The sequence below is a fragment of the Ammospiza caudacuta genome, chromosome 1 (assembly GCF_027887145.1).
Source record: "Ammospiza caudacuta isolate bAmmCau1 chromosome 1, bAmmCau1.pri, whole genome shotgun sequence".
NCBI lineage: Eukaryota > Metazoa > Chordata > Aves > Passeriformes > Passerellidae > Ammospiza > Ammospiza caudacuta.
Window position 1 is genome coordinate 54,892,965 of NC_080593.1, and position 21,210 is coordinate 54,914,174.

Below are 21,210 nucleotides of genomic sequence, written 5' to 3' on the forward strand. Positions count from 1 at the left end.
GCTACCGCACAGAAGTGGCCCACATGGTGACACACACATACCCCCTGCCCCCCCACCCCCAAAACATCTGGGAAACAAAAAAAAGTGATTAAACAGATTTGCAGTGCATGAAAATCACGGCAGACCAAGATCTTGGAGTCCAACACACAGGAGTGGCCACGGCAACGTGCTACGGGCAGAGGGTTTGGCAGGAGCCCACCCCAATGTTCTGGCACCACATGCACTGGTTCTGAGCTCCAAGCAGTCAGGTGGCAGGGAAAACAGCAAATAGCTCCTTCCTTTCCCAAACCTAGAAACCAAACCCACCAAAAACCCAGCCCCAAACCTCTGGAGTAACCATCTCACCTTTTCTCTCCCATTATTCCTTGCAACCCGCTCCCATTCAAGGGCCATTTCCATGGAATGTTGTGACACCCAGCTACATCTTTTGTTTTCTTAAGTATCGGTAGTTATAGTTTCCTAGCAACATATGGGACAAAATTCCTTGAGGGAAAGAAACAAAAGGAAAAATCCTAACCCCCAACACTCATTTATGAGATACTTGTAACAATTTAAATTTAGGAAATACTTGTAACAATTTAAAATCCTTTCAGGTAACATTAATACCTAAAAAAATGGGATAAGCAATAATTCCCATTTGTACAGCAACAATATTTTATCAGATGAAAATGGCTAATTTCTGAGGAGAAAAAAAAGGCAAAATATGTTAAATCTTTCTCTTCAGAGGAACTGAATCAACATATTAATGTCCAATTATATTATACTTAAGCAAGGATTGTGAGCATGCTGAAATCCATGTGTCTGACTGGAGACTTATAAAGCTAATCTATTAGCTTTATTTATTTATTATTATATTAGCTGTTAAAGCTAATTAGATGACATTTGGATGACTCAACACTAACCACAAAGGTATATTCAAGTTGATAAGGACAATTGCATACCCATGGCCTAAGGAGCCAGAAGAGAAGACTTCTGTGGAAGAATCCCATACTGACCTCATTTACCCATTCAGAGGTTAGGCCATGCTCCAGCAAAAGATTGCTCTGAACTTTAAGGGCATAATTGATTTCAGCAGGGCTTTTCCCATACAAGCAAGGCTTAAAACTATTGTGACTAGATCATTATTGAAGCAGATTCATTTGATCCTGACAGTATCTAATTTGAAGATTGCTGCCATAGTGATTTTAAAGTATCAGAGGGTCCTAATGTACACATTTCAAGAAACTGTATGTAGTGATACTAAAGTATTACATAAAGCATAAAAATTTTGTACAGAATATTGTCATGAATATTTAATTAGCAAGTCTCTTGTTTTGAAAGTTCTTGTTGCTCCTGAAGCAGAGAATGGTTACACCCAAATGTAGGTATTACCAGAAACCAAAAGGGAGCAATAAAAAGATGTTCATCCTTAGAAAATGGGGTTCTTTAAGCCACTGAGAATGAGCATGTAGGTTTTGGAGCTGTTGGCATTTTTTAACTTCCTTCATGGTACACTTGGTATTAATCAATACATAGCTTTGGGAAGTTAGAAAATTTTCCTTAATCTTTGTCACAACCATTCAGAGCAGATTTGGAATTGTTCTGTCTCCAGCACAGACTTTCTGTACCTGTAACTACCCAAACTCTCTAAGCAGTATCAGTTAATGAAAATATCCCTGCTCACTTCAGTAAAGCCAGGGTTTTCATCCTTTTTCCACAGACATTTGTAAACAAGTATAACAGATTTTTAGCATGACAATATAGGATAACTGGATAATTACCATGTGTTTTATTTGAACGGGTAAGTTTCTGTTATGGCATTCCTTACGCAGCAAGATAGGGTTTTCTGCTTCTACTTCTCTGCAGCACATTCATACTTGTTATGTAAACATTATTATACCAAGCTAAAAACAGGAGAGCTTTGGAACATGGGAGGATTCAGGTAAACAAAAACAGTCTCTCGTTAGCAAAGAAATTTTCTCAACTGTAGAGGCAGAACCCTGCTAAAATAGTGATTATTTCTTTACCTTGGGACATGTTCAAAGCACACTGAATCTTGCCACAAACTTCAATAGATTTTTGGATTAGTCTTTAATTAGTATTTACAGTTGGTTTGACTGTCTCATGATAAAGGTTTGTTTAGCAATATTGATTATGGCATGTTTAGCAACAAACTCCGAACCATGTCCATGCATACAACCCACTTTTTGAACAAGGTTCTGTATTAGTCGATGGGACTATGGTGTTCTACATTCTAGGTCTTGTCTCCCTTGGTACAGACTGAAGTATCCTTTAGCATAATTCTAGAAAAGCTGACAGCCCATGGCTTGGACAGGTGCACTCTTTGCTGGGTTAAGAACTGGCTGAATGGCCGGCCCAGAGAGTGGTGATGAATGGTGTTGGATCCAGTTGGTGGCCCGTCACTAGCGGTGTCCCCCAGGGATCTGTACTGGGCCCAGTCCTGTTTAAAATCTTTACTGATGATCTGGATGAGGGGATTGAGCCTACTATTAGCAGATTTGCAGATGGCACCAAGTTGGGTGTGAATCTCAATCTGCTGGAGGGTAGGAGAGCTCTGCAGAGCAACCTGGACAGGCTGGATTGATGGGACAAATCCAACAATATGAGGTTTAACAAGACAAGTGTCAGGTCCTGCACTTTGGCCACAACAACCCCCTGCAGCACTACAGGCTGAGGACAGAGAGACTGGACAGTGCCCAGGCAGAAAAGTACCTGGGGATACTGGTTTACACCTGACAGAGCATGAGCCAGCAGTGTGCCCACCATGGCCAAGAAGGCCAGTGGCATCCTGCCCTGTATCAGGAATAGTGTGGCCAGCAGGATGAGGGAAGTGATTCTCTTTACTCAGGACTGGTAAGGTAGTACTTGAGTACTTGAGTACTGTGTCCAGTTCTGGGCCCCTCAGTTTGGGAAGGATGTTGAGATGCTGGAGCATGTCCAGAGAAGGGCAACAAGGCTGGAGAAGGGTCTGGAACAGAAGGCCTGTAGGAATGACTGAGGGAGGTGGGGTTGTTTAGCCTGGAGAAAAGGAGGCTTAGGGGAGACATCACTGTCTACAGCTACCTGAAAGGAGGTTGTAGCCAGTTTGGGGTTAGTGTCTTATTCCCAGGCCACCAGCGGCAGGACAAGAAGACACAGTCTTAAACAGGGGAAGTTTACACTGGACATTAGGAAGAATTTTTGCACAGAAGGAGTGATTGGGCATTGGAATGGGTGAGATGATGGTGTTACCATCTCTGGAGGTGTTTAAGAAAAGACTGAATATGGCACTTAGTGCCATGGTCTAGTTTACAAGGTGGTGTTAGGTCATAAGTTGGACTTGATGATCTCAAAGGTCTTTTCTAACCTAATTGATTCTGTGATTTCATGATTCTGTGAAGTGGGCTATTTTACTGGGCTTTGCTGGAAAACAGTAAATACATAATGAATGAATGCCCTGAACTCCATCTTCCTGATACAGTTACCCCTGCAAAGGGGTAATACTGGAAAAACACCTGAAAGAGGACAATCTTCTAGACTGGAAATAGCACCTGGCAGAAACACAAAAATGCGGAAGAGATTAGGGGTATCAGAAGCTATGTTTGCAAGCACACATTAGCATTTGTGATCTGTTCTCTACATAAGAAACACAGTGAAAAAGCAGCCTGCACACTTGCATCTATAGAACTACAGGGCAATCAGAGGACAATGGAAGTCTCCAAGTGCTTCTGATATCCTGCCCAAGCTCCACACTGGAATTGATGCAATGCTTTAAACTCCACTGGCAACAGGTTCTTTACTTCCATAAACACACTGCCAGGTAAAATTGCTAGGCTCAACTCCGTATTTTTCCATTGCATCTTACAGGTAACTGAAGGGCTCAGAAGCAGAGGAATATTGCATTTGTAAAACACTTCAGAACATATAAGTACACTGAAGAGAAATTCATAAAAACAGGTGATTTTTTAGGGACCCATCAGGATCATCAAGTCCATCTCCTGGCCCTGTACAGAACAGCCCCAAGAGTCACACCATGTGCCTGAAAGTGTTGTACAAATGCCTCTTGAGATGTGTCAGGCTTGGTGCCGTGACCACTTCCCTGGGGAGCCTGTTCCATTGTCCAACCACCCTCTGGGTGAAGAATCCTTTCCTGATATCTAACCTAAATCCCCTCTTGCTCAGCTTGAGGCAATTTCCTCAAGTCCTCTCACTGTTCATGAGAGTGAAGAGATCAGTTCCTGCCCCTCTGCTTCCCCCTGTGAGGATGTTGAAGAGTGCAATGAGGTCTCCCCTCATTCTCCTCCAGACTGAACAAGTGACCTCAGCCACTCCTCGTATGGCTTCCCCTCAAGGCCCTTCACCATTTTCATGTCCCTCTGTGGTGGGTTGATGATGGCTGGATGCCCGGCACCCACCAAAGCCACTCTCTCACTCCCCTCTGCAGCTGGACAGAGTAGAGAAAATATAATGAAAGGTTCATGAGTTCAGACAAGGACTGGGAGAGACCTGTCACTATATACCACCATGGGCAAAACAGGCTAGAATTAAAGATAAAAGCTGAATTTATTTTTAAGAAGATCAGAGCAGAACAATTGGAAACAAAATAAAACCTTAGAAACATCTTTCCCCCACCGATCCTTCCTTCCCAGCTCTTCCACCTCCTTCCCCAGCGGCATAGAGAGACAGGGAATGGGGGTTATGGTCAGTTCCATTGTTTTTTCTGCTGCTAAGGAGAGGAGTCTTCCCTCTGCTCCAGCATGAAGTTCCTCTCATGCAAAATAGTTCTCCATTAACTTCTCCAACATACATCTATCTCATGGGCAGCAGCTCCCTGTGAACTGCTGTAATGTGAGCCCATCCCACAGTCCTCCTCAAACTGCTGCAGCATGGCTCACTCTTCCACAGCGTGCAGTTCTTGAAGGACAGGCTATTCCAGAATGGGCTTCTCTCTCCCATGGGCCTCCCATGGGGTCACAGTCTCCTCTCGGGCATCCACCTGCTCTGGCATGGGCTCCTCCATGGGCTGCATGTGGATCTCTATATCCCCTTGGTCCTCCATGGGCTGCAGAGGCACAGCTGCTTCACCATGGTCTGCACCACAGGCAGCAGGGGAATCCTAGCTCCAGTGCCTGGAGCACCTCCTCCCCCTCCTTCTCCACTGACCTTGGTGTCTGTAAATTTATCCTCCTAACATACTCTCACTCCAGTCTTCTGTGGCTGCAATTACTTCTGCACTGTAACTCTTTTTTTTTTTTCCTTTCCTTTTCAATCTGTAATCACAGAGGTGTCCTGTGTTTCCATCATCTCTAATTAGCCCACCCTTAACTAGTGGCACATCCATCTTTGGAGATCTTGGCTCTGCCAGACATGGAAGAATCTTCTAGCAGCTCCTCGCAGAAGCCACCCCTGTAGCCTCCCCACAACCAAAGCTTGGCCATGTAAACCCAATATACCCTCCTCTGGATGCTCTCTAATAGCTTCATGTCTTTTTTATATTGTGGTAGTCTAAACTGCACACACAACTCAAGGTGAGGCAGCACTGGTGCAGATTCTTTAAGAAATACACACTGACATAATACTATTCAAGCATAAGCCTATTCGATACAGAAGTCTTCCACAAGTGGAGAGCATTGTAGTAAGACCAATACACATTCTGTTGAGAAGAAAGCTTGTTAGCAATACTGTAATGCAATACTCTAACCACAGCAAAGGATAGACTCTCAAATTAATCCAGTTTTTGCCTGTGATTTATTTAGCCTAAAAGGAATCTCGTAGTATGAAGCTGTAGTATGAAAGCTGAGGTTTGAGAATGCATATAGCTTTCTCATCTTTGCAGCTTAAATGTCAAAATTTTCATCAGGCTGTTGAGAAAAATAGCCCAATACAAAAAATATTACACTCATACCTATGTGAATAATGGCAGAATAATTATTTCTTTGTTCCTTCTTTTAGAAACAGCTTTCAAAGCTCTCAATTAATGTCCTACTTTTTCACCTGTTATCTGTCTTTCCTCTTTGAAGAAAAGTTTTCCACCTATCAAAAACCAGTTGGTTTGTTGCAGGGGGATTGCTGTGGTTGTGGTCCGGCCTTTAAACCATAATCCATGAAAAAGACACTACCAAAATGAAGACAAATGAATCACACACTTTTTTCCAAGCTTGAACTACACAGAGAACCACAGAATTACAGAATGTTTACGTTTGGAAGGAACCTCTGTAGATCATCCTGTGCAGCACTCTGCCAAGACAGCTTACACAGGAATGCATTGAGGTGGGAGAGAGACTCCACAATCTCCCTGGGCAACTTGTTCCAGTGCTCTGCCACCCTCAATATAAAGAAATTCTTCTTCATGTTGAGGTGGAACTTTCTGTGGTTTAGTTTATGGTCATCACTCCTTGTCCTGCCACTGAACACCACAGAAGAGCCCAGCACCATCCTCTTGGCAACTTCTTTTGAGATATTTCTATGCATCAGGCCCAGCTTCCATGTGTCTACTCATAAGAGACGTGCTCCACACCTCTAATTATCTTTGTGGCTCTTTGCTGGACCCTCTTCTTGTCTTTCTTGTACCGGGGAGCCCAGAACCAGATGCAGCACTCCAGATGTGGCTTCACTAGGGGGTGTAGAGTGGCAAGATCACCTCCCTCAACCTGCTGGCCACAGTCTTCCCACACTCTTACATGCTGGAGAAGAGGCCATCTCTTTGTCATGGATCTTTGATCTGTATTTCTTTACTCTGATTTAGGAATCAATTCAGAAAGAAATCACAATCTTTTAACAATGGTTACCCAAATATTTTCTGACATGGGACTGCAACATAAAGTGACTCAGTTATACACCTACACACCTCAGATACTGATGTGAGCTTCTCAACAAATCCTATTCTTATCAGATCATTTGTGAGGAGGAAAAAAGCATTATTTTAGTAAAAAAATAATAAAATTATAATTATTCTTTTCTTTCTCTAGCCTGAAGGGAAGAGATGAAATAATGAAAGGAGGGGATAAAATATATACTTTATCCTCCTATGCTTTATCCTTTTATGCTCATGCTGGAGACAGCTAGCTGCAGATATAGTGAGTGTCCGAGGTGGCATTAACCAAACTGAAGCTGATTCAAAGCAGAAAGATACTGATCAAGAAACAAACTGTCTTTTAGAAAAGCAGCTTCAAAAAAATAATTGAATCACATTGAGGGAGGGATTGATACCATGGCCAGCAACATCTCTGCTAACAGAACAGATTTGGATGTAAGTCACATCTAGAGACAGCCTCATAGACTTGTTCTTGGTTTTGTAAACTTTATCTGAAACACTCTGGGCCCAGATTTGCCACCATACAATTTCTGTGCCAGTCTACCTTCAATTAAGGAATAGAAATGGAATTTGGGGGATTAACATTAATTTTGCAACAGCTAAAAGCTTTGTAATGTACTGATACAGAACAGGAAGGTGACAGAATTGAGCCCCGGTTTTACGCTTTTCTCAGTTCTTGCTGCACCACTACCACAAGCCTCATTTGCTGATGCCTTGTAAGATGGGCCCCTGAACTTGTATCTGAGGAGATGATAAATGGATAAAGGTGAAGAGAAAGAATATAACATGGATGTAGTTTTATTTTCCTCAGTTTTCTTGCACACAAGTGTTTCACACAGCTCTCGGCCACCATGTAATCCTTGCTGCTAGTCCTAATCCTTTCACCTTTCTGAGTCATTATTACAATTAGTTCAATATGTAAAACCTTAAAAACATTTATTAGAAAAAATAACTCAATTTTTAAACCTTACCAAAACACCTGTTCTATAGCTGCCATGCCCTCCTTCCACACTGAGTCTCCGGCTTTCCTCTAGCCCCACCTTTTTCACACCCCCATGTTGATGGTTACTATTTCCCCTTTGCACATCACCCTGGTGTGTATTAGATACCTATTCCCAGTTCTCCTTCAGCATGGTGACATTCTCTTACTAAATCATGAGATTATAGTCACAATTGTAAATAATGCTCAAGAGAAGCTAAATAAGTTCCAGAAAATTATCCCTCCTGTCAGAGATAAAATTGGTGTAGTATAGGAATTAAAGTGACTTCAAGTTGCTGATAGTAGCAATTATATCTGTTCAAATGATAATCCAACGTTATTTCTCCATAGGAACCTGGAGCTTTTACTTTGCAGTAAAGGGACTGTATTTAACACTTAGAGTGGAAACAAGCCCTTCGTTTTGCAATGCTTCCATTTTTAACATTGCAAATAAGTAGTTGAGTCAGTGGAGAATCAAGAGACAAGTATCGCCTATTATGGGGGCTTAATGTGTCTACTTTGTGCAAACACCAGTGTCTATATATATTCAAAAATCTAGATGTCAATCGCTATTCTAGAAAAAGCTACTGGGTAAATTGATAGATTTTGTCTGTTGGAAATAGTAATGGCAAGATCTGTGGGAAATTTTTCATTCAAAATGAAAATTCAGCTGTGTTAGAGCCTTTAATCCTACCATTCATATGAAAGAGGAATAGAAACCCATACCTTCCAGTCTGACATTTTATACGCAGGACAGTTTTTGTGCTTTAGTCAAAGTTACTTTTCATTTAAAAATTATCTTCTTTAATCTTTTAAAGTCATGCAAAGACAACAACTCTCTCTTTAAAATAGAATAAGACTTTTTTAGTCATATTTGGCCCAGAATAAATATATATATGGGTATATACGTGTATGTATATTCACATACGTACATACATACATAAACTTCCCACAATTTCTAGGGAGCAAAATAACAGTATATATCAACTATAATATTAAGAAAGAAGTCACATTAAAAGAACCTAATCTGTGAAGGTGTTACATAAACAATATAGTTCTTTATGTAATTAAAGGGTCATTATTATATATATTTACAAGCAAAACAAATTATTTGAATTATATTGCTTTACAGTAGAAATACTGTTTCCCACATTTTGTATGTGTAGATTTATATGTTTTAAAGAACTGAGAAATTTTGCTTGTGAGATTTGCCAGCAGAAATTTCTGAGAAGCAAGGGAACACGCCCCATGGGTTTTCTATTTCTGTCTTTATCCCTAACCAGGTCCAGTCCTCTTTCTGTTGTTCCTTTCATCTAAGTTTGCCCACACACAGGCAAGTCCTCTTCCCTACTGTCCCTCATAGTTCCAAACCTCTCTTGGATCCACTCTTCAGGCTCCTACTTCTCCATGCCTTGTCACTCTCTAGTCCTACTAGAGGTTGACTACTTCTGCATTTATTGTTTCACTCCATATATTTCATCTTCCCCTTGCTCTTGTCCTGTCTTCATTTGAATCACACATTCTCTTTTTTCCATTCCCCATGAATATGGTCACTGAGTACATGGAAAAGTAAAGGGTCCCTGGTGTCACCTCTGCCATTTCCCACAGCAGGCACAGTGGGAAGCTAGTGTTTCAAGGGGGACAGAAATAATCTGATACTCCTAAAAGAGGCAAGAAGATATGGGCTTTACTTGGTGCAATCAATAGGACAAAGATACTAATAAATTGGTGCTCATGGAGTTTGGAATTGGATGGAGCTTTTCAGGAAGCACTTACACAAATACCTGTCAGATGTGACTCAGATAAGCTGATCCTGTCCATGTGCAGGTGATTTTCGGAGGTTCCTTCCTGAGGTTCCTTTTTCTGTGAATTTTTAGAGGATGTAGCTATTTAGAGTTCCAAAGTAAAGATCTGCCAACTGCATTTCTCAAAGGCTTGGAATATAATCAAGCATGGCTTGTCACAGCACACCTGAAGAGTCATGTCAAGCCCATTTTTCCTGCTCCTCACCACATTATCTTAATTTTGCTCTTAATTATGACGTATTTTTAAAATGGGGAAAAATACACCATATTTCTTTATCTTCCTTGGGAGCCACTGAAGTATTTTAGCAGAAATTTCCTTTAAAAGTATTTAGGAAGAGGTAGCCAACCAGGTGGAAATACTAAGAACAGCAGCAAAGGTCCTAAAATAGGAAATACTGGGCTACTTCAATTATAGAAGGTTCTACAAGTTCTGCCAATATTTTTCCCTTAGGCTCTCACAAAATGGGGAAGCAAAGAGAGAAATATCTCACAACTTCACAGAATCCCTTAAGCCTCCTATGTTCCCATTTAAAAGGGATTATGAAATAAAATTGAGTAGGAAGCTCCTCAAAATTTCAAAGGAAACTCTTGTGTCAATGCCAAAATTGCTATTTTATTTTTTCCCATATCTGACTAATTTTAAGGTATTCCTTATTAGCATAACTTTCATTCTGGGCTTTGCTTTTTTCTCTTTGCTGTTTTTATTCACCCCTTGACTTGGAGTTGAAGTATGCAACTTACAATAGAAAGTATAGAAAGAGAGAATTTAATTGATATTAATTCCTTTGAATTTAACTTGTTTTCTTTTTCACTAATCCAGATATACTAACTGAATAATGCTCTGGAAAGACAGATCCTTGTCAAAAGTCACAGCAAGCAACACTGCAGCCCACAGGGTAGGAAAAAAAAAAAGGAGAGAACTAGATTAAGCCTTTTGTTTTAAGCATATTCATGTTAAAACCAAATTGATTGAGAAAGCAGCTCTGACTACTATGGTTTGAGTAGTGCTCTCTTCCCTCCCTTTCATGTTTTCATCACTGCCAGCAAAGATATAGATGGAGACCAATAAAACAGGATTTGGACCTTTCACCTTGTCTGTTAATGGATATCTGTTTCTAACTAAATAAGGCTTTCTCTTTCCTCTTTTCCCCAGTCTGATTTCTGCCTTTCCCTTTTTCATTTCCATCTGGAACAAATGGAAATTCTAATCCATTGGTTTGGACTCTATCCCTACTTACCTTGAGATGGGTTTCTACCATTTATGGAAATATAAAAGAACTTTAAAGTATGCATAAATAAATTACTCCTACAACCCACTTTACCACTGTTTGTACTTCCAGATGGTATAAAGACATCCCAGTATAAAGTAGAATTAGCCACTATCCCCAGTGGTTGAACTTCTCAAAAAAAGATAAATAACCAAACACAAGCATTATAAAAACAAAAAAATAATCACCATTTTTTAAGTGAATTTTTTATTTTCAGATGTCAATTTCAGTCTTGTTTTTCCAAAATTAAGGGAAAACACATAAATTTTTTTTACCGTTTGCCTTGCAGCACTGACTGGGAAAAAAAATAAAAAATCACTTTGGAGAGAATATAATTTGTATCAGTCAGGATGGAGCACACTGGGTTTAATTTTAGTGTTCTTCTCTTTTTCTTTCTATGCCTTCTTTCTGATTATCTTAGGAATCACTAATTATTCAAATATTGTAGACTATACTCGTAAATTTGCTCATGTAAAGGCTTCTGAATTTGACAGAAGAAACTTAGAGGCTGCTGGTGATCCTGTTTGTCCAAATGTAACTCTGTTTAGCTCTACAGAGTTACTTCTGATGAATCCTGGTAAATATCAGATAGAAAAGAAACCCCCAAGAAACCATCCTGAACATGCTCATGTTACACGTCTGTTTGAAATTTAGTGTGCTTTTATTTATATTCTTAAGGAAATATGAGGCTACTTTGCAGCTTTTTTTTAATTAAAAGAGTAACTGAAATTCACTTATCTACCTTAATGTTTGTTGTATCAGAAATTATTGACATCATGATATCTTGGAGATAAAAAAATTCTCATCACACTGACCAGATTAAAAGCACAGATCTTTGTGCAGTTCTTGATTCAATAAAATGCTGTGGTACTTCATGATCAGAAGGAAATATGCCCTCAGATGCATCTGTTTCTTCTGTGTCCTTCATGAGAGTCAAAGGGTACTTTAAAATCCAATCCAATGCTAGATATAACCTTTTAAATAAATAAACCGTGGTTTAAGGATTTAAAAAGCACTAGATCAAAGAATGTAATCTTTGAGATCTAATAACTACAGTGATGGGTCTAGCATAAGGACATGAGCAGAGTAGAACAAAGGTTTGCTGAATATCCACAGTGCCTCTTGGGTTAAAATTCATTACAGAGTCACTCTAAATCCCTAGTCAGGGGGCAACCCTAAATTTCTCTTCTTGCTAAAATCCAGCATGAACTTCAAAAATAAACTGAAAGCAATATATTTATGGGAAGAAACTCCAGTCTTCAGCTTCTTTCGTGTTGTTGCTTAACTATTCGAAATTCAGCTCTTATTTTCCAAACACCTGCCAATTTCAGTTTCAGCCTCCACGTTTTTGGCTACACACCCTAACACACACACCCACACCCACAGATTTCTACTGCCCAGGATTTACTGAGTGGAAATGGAGAACTGGCTTTTTTTTTCTATACCCTCTTGCAACCAGAAGAGATCCAAGCCTTTAGCATTACACTGTCTGATGTACAATGTGCTGCTCATGTGAGATTTCCCAATAAGTTGTGGGGATACTTATGGATGTGCTCAAATGGTTCCATGGTCACCCTTTAAATAAGCAATAGAACCAAAACAAACAAACAGACAAACAAACAAACAACCAAACAGCTGTGTTCAGAGCTATTGTAAACCCTTCACATGCTGTTTTAGAGCCCTCCAAATTTGTCATCTGTCAGGCTTTGAAATTGCAAGCGCTGCTCACCAACTTGCACACAAAAAGTTTTCTTGCCTACTTTGGTGACAAGCTGGAGCAGGTGGTGAATACTGCACACAGACTTCTGGAAAAATCTTGTTATCTTTCTTTATTTCCCACCATGGGCATTACAACACACAAACCATCACTTCTGCCTGCTGCTTGACCAGCATCTTGTCAAATCTGGCTGCAAGATTAAGCTTCCCCAATTCTGAATTCAATATTGCAACCCTAAGGACATAAGAATCAAACTAGAACATTGTGGGTTTTGGAGTTGTTTTTTTCCCCTTTTAATGGACCAAATTGTTTCTGCTCCAAGACCATAGTTTGCCCTGACTATAATGATAAATCATCATGACTGACAGTAAGCAAAATGAGTTTGATATTTTCTGCTTTATCCTTCCACATTAGAAGCCACTTTTACATTTGCCACAACTTTTAACCTTTCTTCCAAAATATTAGAATTATACAAATCAGGTATTATTTCTGCTTTGTATAATCCATTTGAAAAATGTGAAGCACATTTTGTACACAGAAAGGAATGGGCACAGTGAAGAGAAGGTAAGATTTAATGGCCAGCAATCTTGCAATAACTGTTGGTTTCCTATAGCAGCATAATTCTTATTTATTCCATTGGAACAGTGTCCTGCTAACAAAGCCAGGGGGAGGTCCAGGACTCCAGACAAATTCAGCATTTGGCAGCATTTGGTTCTAGGAGCAAAAGTTACTGACCCAATGACAGTGGCTTGGAAATACCAGACTTAACCATTATCAGAATTATTTGCATGTTTAGCTCTTTTTATTTTTTTAAGGCATATTCAGTAATGATCAGTCACATTTCTCCATTGTTATATTAAAAAACACCAAAACAATGACAGCCTGTAACGCGATATACTATGAAAAATGAAAGTGGATGCTAGTTTGCCACTGATGGGAAACAATATGATTTTAATTCATAAGTTTGAAGCAAGGATATGAAACATTCTGGTCATTGATATTGTTGTTTAAGTCTTAGTCTGTGCTGCAAATCTATATTTAGCGATTTATTTCACCCCCCCCCCCCCCCCCCCCAAAAGGATGTCTTCTAGGAGTGGGCTAAAGCCATCAGTTTTTTATTCCATAAAACTTCTTTGCACTTGAAACATAAGAAAAGCTCAAGTAAAAACTGCATTAGAGCTCCATAAGTTGGATTTGTAAGTGAAAAAGCAGTTAGACATGTAAACAGTTTAGTGAAAAGTACAATATTCTGATACAGAAGTATCACTTACAATATGTCTAACAGCAATTGTATAATACTATTAACATGACTTTCACTAACTTGCTTGCAAAAAACTCATGTTCTGTTATTGTCTCTTTCTTGAAACTTGTTTCCATAGCAGGTGGTAGTTAAAAAACACTTTTGTCCTTTACTTGTCCCTGTAATATTTCCTTTTTGGAAGTGCCATTCCATAGCTGGATTGTGTCTTCCAAACACACGAGTCCAAGTTCCCTGAAAATGCTATCAACTTACAAAATAAAAGCTACTCCATGGAATCAACTACTGAAATAGCACTAAGTTCCATTTTAATTTTTTTTTTCTTTTGCTTAAGGTCCTATTCCCCTTCACAATGCCCTTCCCCATTTGTGGATTCAGAACCCCATCCTGGAATGAGCCACCTTTGGGAACAGGTCATATTTAGCAAGCACTTAAGATATCACTCACTAGATATATCACAGGGTCAAAATTACTCTCTCAATTGTGATTTTGTAGCACTGCTTGATAAATTATTGGATTTCTTGTAGAGGAAGGTGGCACAGAAAAGCCCACCAAGACAAGACCTATGTATTTTGACAAGAACCACTATCAGAGTTCTGCCCTGTAAATCCTCATTTGCATGTGCAAAGGACATGGGACAGCTGTACATCTACAGCAGAGAGCAAGATGAATTTATGAGGCCCCCTGTTATCTCTGAAAATAACTTATTCAACTTTGAGTCACTAAACAGTATCAATTACTATTATTCATGTGAGTAAAAGTTTGTTGGAGATAGTTTTGCTATATGTATGGCATATACAAATATAGATAGAAAAAACAGGCTTATCAGTAACTACGAAAACTACTCTAAACAACTCAAGAAAATTTAATTAATATAGTTCACCATGTAAAGATTGCTTGAAATAAAGATTTTTGCATCCCCTCTTTCTTCCCCAACCTTTTCTTTATGAAGCTGTCTCCCACTGCCTCTTTTAATAATGGCTAGAAATTTTGAACAGTGCCTTGATCTTCAAAATTTTCTTTTGATCTAACAGTTAGATAAAGCACTACTATAGAACAGCACTACCAGTCAACAGAGAATCAGTGGCAAACATCAACTAATATTTCTCTTTTGAAGAGAAAGTACTACACATCACAGAGGTTTTGAAGCCAACATTGAAACAAAACCACTGAAGTGATAGTCTGTTTACCTGTAGCCCTGATACCCTCAAAAAGTAAGTGTTCAAGAACCCTTGGGTTACTGTCTTTATTCCTAATAGCCAGTTCTAATTGTAAAACAGTTTGCATAACAATTATTTAGTTAGCATTTAAGCCAGACTTTGTTATATTTATTAGCCGTAACACAATTGGCTTGTTGGACAAGATCCTGCCAATTGTTACATATATGAGGAGCCCCATTGAATTCAGTATCATTCTCTGCACTTGAAGCTTTAGCAATTGCAGACCTCTTATGGGCTAAAGTGATTTGCTGATCAACTTATAAGTACATGCTTACGTCTAGTTAAGTTTAGTGAGAGATAATCATGCACATATTCAAAATTGCCTGATCTGAGGCTCTTCCATCTTTAGAATTTCAGAATGAAAAGCTACATTATTAATGTTGCTGAATTATGTAAATCACAGGAAAAAATTATATTTTGCCATATCTTCATCTAATGTTGAAAGTGCCGTATACAGTTTCTCTTTGATTGTCCTTTTATTTTCTTCCATTTGAGTTGCAGTTAAGATCAGAGAAGAAAAATAAAAGTCTTGTTACAGCTACAGGTCACTGTAAGATAAGAGGCTCAGCAGTCACTTCTATGCACTGTACACACAAAAGTGGGCCAGACTGATATTTAGTTTATCAGTCTGGAATCTAGGAAACATAACAGAGGTACTTGAATGTAAATGCATTGTCAAAAGATAATAATCTACATCACTGAAGGAGTTTCACTTGTCCAGCAATTTAAAGGTCATCTGACATAACTTCATTTTTCTCTTACAATTAGAATATAGTGAATATACACAGAGTACAAATCACAGCTTTTTTAAGATTTGACCTCTTAATTGGCTGCCCTGACCCACAGATAAAACCACACTGTAGTACAGAACAGAAAAAAGAAAATCAGAGAAAATTACTAAATATGTTTTAGAAAGCTGATTTCAATTAAAATCCAATTTTGGTGTGAAAAGAAGAAAAATCTTTTTAAGTATGAATCAAAATGATAAAAATTCATATTTTCTGCTGTAAAAACAGAAGTCAACAGAAAAAATGCATTCTTTTGCTGGAATCCAGGCCTAGGACCAAAGAATTTACATATATTAAATTAACAAGATCCAAAGTCCTCTACAACAAATACTGTAAAATATTACAGCCACATTCCTGCATCTCCTTACAATAATAATTCTTAGGGACACAATATTCTAGAGAGTGTATACAACAGTAGGTTTCTGCAAAGATGGAATGCTTCATTATCAGAGTACCAGCTTGTTCATAAATATTAAAAAGTATGACGTTTTTCAAACATATTTCTTACTGTTTACATTGTCTCTCTACTACTGAAAAAAACCAGTCAATGGGTACCTGTCCATAAGTCTCTCTCTCACAGTCCTGAACTGCAGAAAACCACTGTTGGTGACAGCAAAGGACCACAATTTTTGTTCTGGATATACAGTGAGCAGCCAAGGGGATATGTAGTCTGGCCTTACTTATGCAAGTAGTCATTTTTACAGTGATGGGTCTAATTCTTACTTAGGACAAAGAACAGGATTTGTCCCAAACTGCAGACAAAATGGAACAATTATTTGCTATCTTACAAAAGTGGGTCCTAATTTTACATATGGTTATTTTCTGTTTGTTTATGTTATAGGCAATTCTTTATATTAGATTAGAGCTGGAAACAGATATTCCAAGAGAAAAAGAACTTCTCTACTGCTATAAGAAAAATCATGTAGAGATTGCTCAAGACAAAATAACATTACAGATCTGTTCTTCATTTAGTAAAAATTAAGCTCCTGGATACATATTAGTCTGCATTATAAAAACAGCACTGACAAGAGATTAAACTTCTGAAAGGTGACCAAAAGTTGCAAAAGGAATGGCTTCTCTGAAACATGTTGTATTATGGTTAATCATGAGGAAGAATACAAAAAAATATTAAAAAGCAACAAAATGAAACAGAACAGAAAGACCCACACTGGCTGCAGCAATGTATCAGATTCATAAACTGGGTTTTAGAGAGCTGTCTGTGGGAAAAAAGCATGTTTACCCTTGCATAAAGAGCATTTGCTACATGGTGAGATCACATGGAGGATACACTTAAATACAGAAATAAACATGCTAAACCTGTAGAAAGAGAACTCAAACATAGCAGTAATAACTGCAAACACAGGCTTATTTGAAGAAGAATGCTACCTAATTTACTTCCTCTCAATATACAGAGATCTAATTTAAGCTGCTCCCCTCCCCTTTCCCACTTTGGTGTATTTGCAAGAGCCAGCGAGCACAGAAATGTGCAGCCAGCGCGGGCCCTCAGGCCGGAGGATCAAGATGGCAGGCTGGCCTGGGCTCCCCTGGGGACAGCAGAGCCAGAAGGGTGATTGGACACAGTGACCTGTCTGCATGAGATGAGACAAAAACAGGAGGGCTGTAATGCTGATGAACTAACCTGTCACTCACAAGCTCAGGTCTGAGGGGAAAAAAAAAAAAAAAAAACCAAAAAAAAACGATGGAGAGAAAAAAAGAATAAGAAAAAGGTATAGTAGAGGTTTTAGAAAGCATGCAAGGCAGAAAAATTACAACGTTATTAGAATAATTAGATGACATTTAATTATCTGTTCATTCAGATGGGCTCAGCATATACAGCGAATATGGCATAAAAATCCAGCTAATAGTTTCTATAAGAGCAAAATACAATTGAAGAAATAATGGATATTGTGGTTTGGCATGCAAGGAAGGATGCTACTGACTATTGCTGGCAGGGATCAGGGTTTCATGCCAAACACTCCAGTTATGAATCAAAATCACAATGAGCAATGAGCTTCTAGATCTTGACACACAAGGCAAGGAGGTTGTTCTTCAGAGTACTTGGGTGTTTTATTGCTTGCTTGGGGGAGGAAAAATCCAGAGGGAAGGCTCGCAAGCAATTCTGCACCCTGGACCCAGTACACCCAGGTGCTGGGTAGCGGTCAGAGTTGTACACTCTGCACACCATTGCCATCACCAGCGGGAATCACTGTGGACTGGTGGTTAAAGACAGTTGAAATCTAGATTAAAAAAAAAAAAAGTAAAAAATGCACTTAATGATGAACAAGTATTTGGTGTTGAAAATGCCTTTAAATCAGTATGCTCCTCCTATTCCATTTGTGTCATACACAGACTAATGCTTGAACTACAAAAATCTGCTAGTTTCTGATTTCCATTGCATCAGCTATACATGTATAGTTTGGATTTTTAATTAGGTGAGTTCACATTCCATTAGCAGTAAGCAAGATTGAATTTAGAGCTACATCTGCAGGATTAGTAAAAAAAAATTGTCATGGCAGAAAAAAAAATACAATGCTGATATAAAAAGGCCAAATTACATACATTTATACAATTTTTTGGGTTTGGACGTTTGAAAGTTAACAAAGACTTTCAATAACTTTTTCTAATACTGTCAGGAAATAAATGCCTCTTCTAAAACTATGCAACTACTAAATATGCAAACCTTAACTATTTATCAATACAAAATAGAGACTTAGATTTTCTGCCATAGGCCCTGCCTTTTGATAGTTATTTTTTCTTAAAGTACTTGCAGAAAGTCTATGTCTATTTTCAGCAAAGTATGTTAATGATACTGATTGCCCACATTTTAACTAACTCCTTTATTATACAACCAGAAAATGCATAATTTTTTATCAGAAAAAAAATTAAACTTTTTTTTTTATCTTAGCACATAGCTAATAACAATCAAACATTGGACAATTAATCGAAACAAAAACATACTTGTGGATTTATGAACCCATTTTGATGCGCACACTTACGTATATGAAATGTAAATATGCACACATGCTGATCCAAAAAAAATGTTTGCAGCACCTAAGACAGTAAAATTCAGAAAAATAACATCTATAAAGTCTAGCACAGAAAACCCACAGCAGTTAATCACCTAAAATACCTAAATTCATTTTTCTTTCAAGTACATGCTCTTGCTATTAATTTTAGGAAATGAAATACACAAACACATGATATAAACATTTTTCCAGACATTCATATGAACTTTTTTTCATGCATGAAATATGGAATGTTACACACAGAAAAAAAAATCCTTCTACCATTTCCAGCCTCAAAACCACTTTCTGAGAGTTGGCAAGCCTTAAACATAAAATAGCTAACTTACACTTTCTTACATGTGAAAACAAAATTTACATTAAAGAGATATTACAAGCTTTTAGATTTATAAAGATTTCAGGGTACATTTTCTGTCAAGAGCACTTGCTCAAAACCTTGCCATTGTATCTCCCTTAGAATCATTAAATATATTTCTGTAAGACTGAACAAGTTAAGCAAAAAGGTAATTACCACAGTCTAAAATACATATTTTTGCACAATGTAGTACTGGCAAGCATGCCCCACTTTTTAAGGTATAAGCCAGCCTAATAGAAAGCTGTGAACATTTGGAGGATTTTTAATAAAAAATGTATCTTCTATTTTTAAAATATTTAAAGCAATAAAAGTCTGTGGTAAACATGGCATTACATATTTGACATTTTCCGCCCAAAAATGCATTACTATGTACGATGGTATTAATAAACCATGTGCTTTGAGGGACTTCAGTGCTTTGCCGTAATTTAGATGAAAACAATGTATAGAATGAGTATTTTTCTACCATTATATCAACATATAGAAAACAAACACTATGTCATCATTTCAGCAGCATGCGTTCACTGTACTGGAAACATATGCAAAAAACCACAAACTTTTGAGAGTTCACAAAATACCCTTTACCAGAGAATGATTTACAAGTCAGTGGTTAATGAGAAAGTGTTGAGCACTTAAAATTTTGTTAGAAGAAGAAAAACAGGCATCCTCATCTGACTCTGACTGCTTTCACAGGAAAACAGCCCTCCCTGCTCATCAGAACAAAATAATTTCTTTCCCCACTTCAGGTTATTATTTGAAGCAAATGAAAAGACAATGATTTTTCTCTCTTCTGGCTAAAGCTCAAAACAGCATGGTTAAATCACACATATAACAACTACAGACTTATCAGAAATCACAAAACAGAAAGAGAAGGACTCACTGACCCATTTGGAAGACAAAGACGACAAAACGGAAAAGCTCTAAAAATCAGCTTGTGAGGCCTTTGAGAGATATTCTTCTGGCATTTCATCACAGCAGCCCCAGTTCACTTCCCTGGATACAGGGAGGGAGAACTAAATAGAGCTGTTTATTAAAGCTGTTGTGCTGGATTGCATTAGGAAGCACGAGCAGACCACCTGGACCTTTCAGATTGTGGCAGTGTTTAATTTGCAGGCTGCCCCTCTGCAGCAGCAAAGACTACTACATTTACCAGGCTCAATCACACATTATCTGGATTAGGAGTATAAGAGGAAAAAATAAAAATAAAAAATAAAAGCCACAGCATCTAGCACAGGAATACAGTCAATATAAAAATAATGAACAGCATTACAAATAAAAAGCAACTCCCCAGCAAACATAACACTTTCACTCCTCGGTTCTTCTACTTCAGCATATTTAAACAAAATAAAACAGCAAATTAATAAATACATTGATTTGATAAAGCTCAGACTGTAACGGGGTTTATTAGAAGAAAAGGATGGTAATTTAGTTTTTTCTAGTGATTCTCTGGCCAGATTATTGTGTTTCTTTTGCCTTTTTCACTTTCAGTACTACACTCGCTGGTAGCAGAAGATACAGATAGAAAGATGGTACTGTAAATATGAATTATGTGAATCATATGGTTAGACCCTTGTGAAAAAAAAAAAAAATAAAGGGGGAGTTGAGAAATGGCTGACTCCATACCTGACCAATTACAGCTTGCATGGTCCCTGTGTCCTGCTGAGCTGAAAGATCGCAATCCATCATATGTAGTCTTTGAAAAGGAGAATGGGGGTTTCTGGCATGCATCTGTCAATCAACTTCTGCACTCACAACCATCACCAAAAGCAAGGGAAAAAAGTCAAGCTGCTCCACCAAATAGGATGAAATAGTCATGTGACCTTCAGCACTCTCACACACATACATACTTCCATAGAACGTATGAATTTTCTGCAGATATGAAATGACATTGACAAATACCCAATACCAAGTAAATAAAGTGAGACAAACAGCTACTCACCAAAGAGAAAACACTTGCTGTAATCTTCAGTCTAAAGATTTAATATACCTAAAAGGTATTTTAAACTG

At 38.2% G+C, this 21,210-nt stretch overlaps 1 protein-coding gene across 1 annotated transcript in view; it reads right to left on the bottom strand.

Annotated features, from left to right (window-relative positions):
• The window catches only part of POU6F2 (POU class 6 homeobox 2), a 323,386-nt gene extending 302,455 nt beyond the window's left edge, over window positions 1–20,931 (bottom strand). Inside the window, exon 1 of the mRNA XM_058817082.1 lies at window positions 20,827–20,931. Within this exon, the coding sequence (XP_058673065.1) occupies window positions 20,827–20,931 (105 nt within the window). The remainder of the gene's footprint in view (window positions 1–20,826) is intronic.
• Window positions 20,932–21,210: the final 279 nt, after the last annotated feature.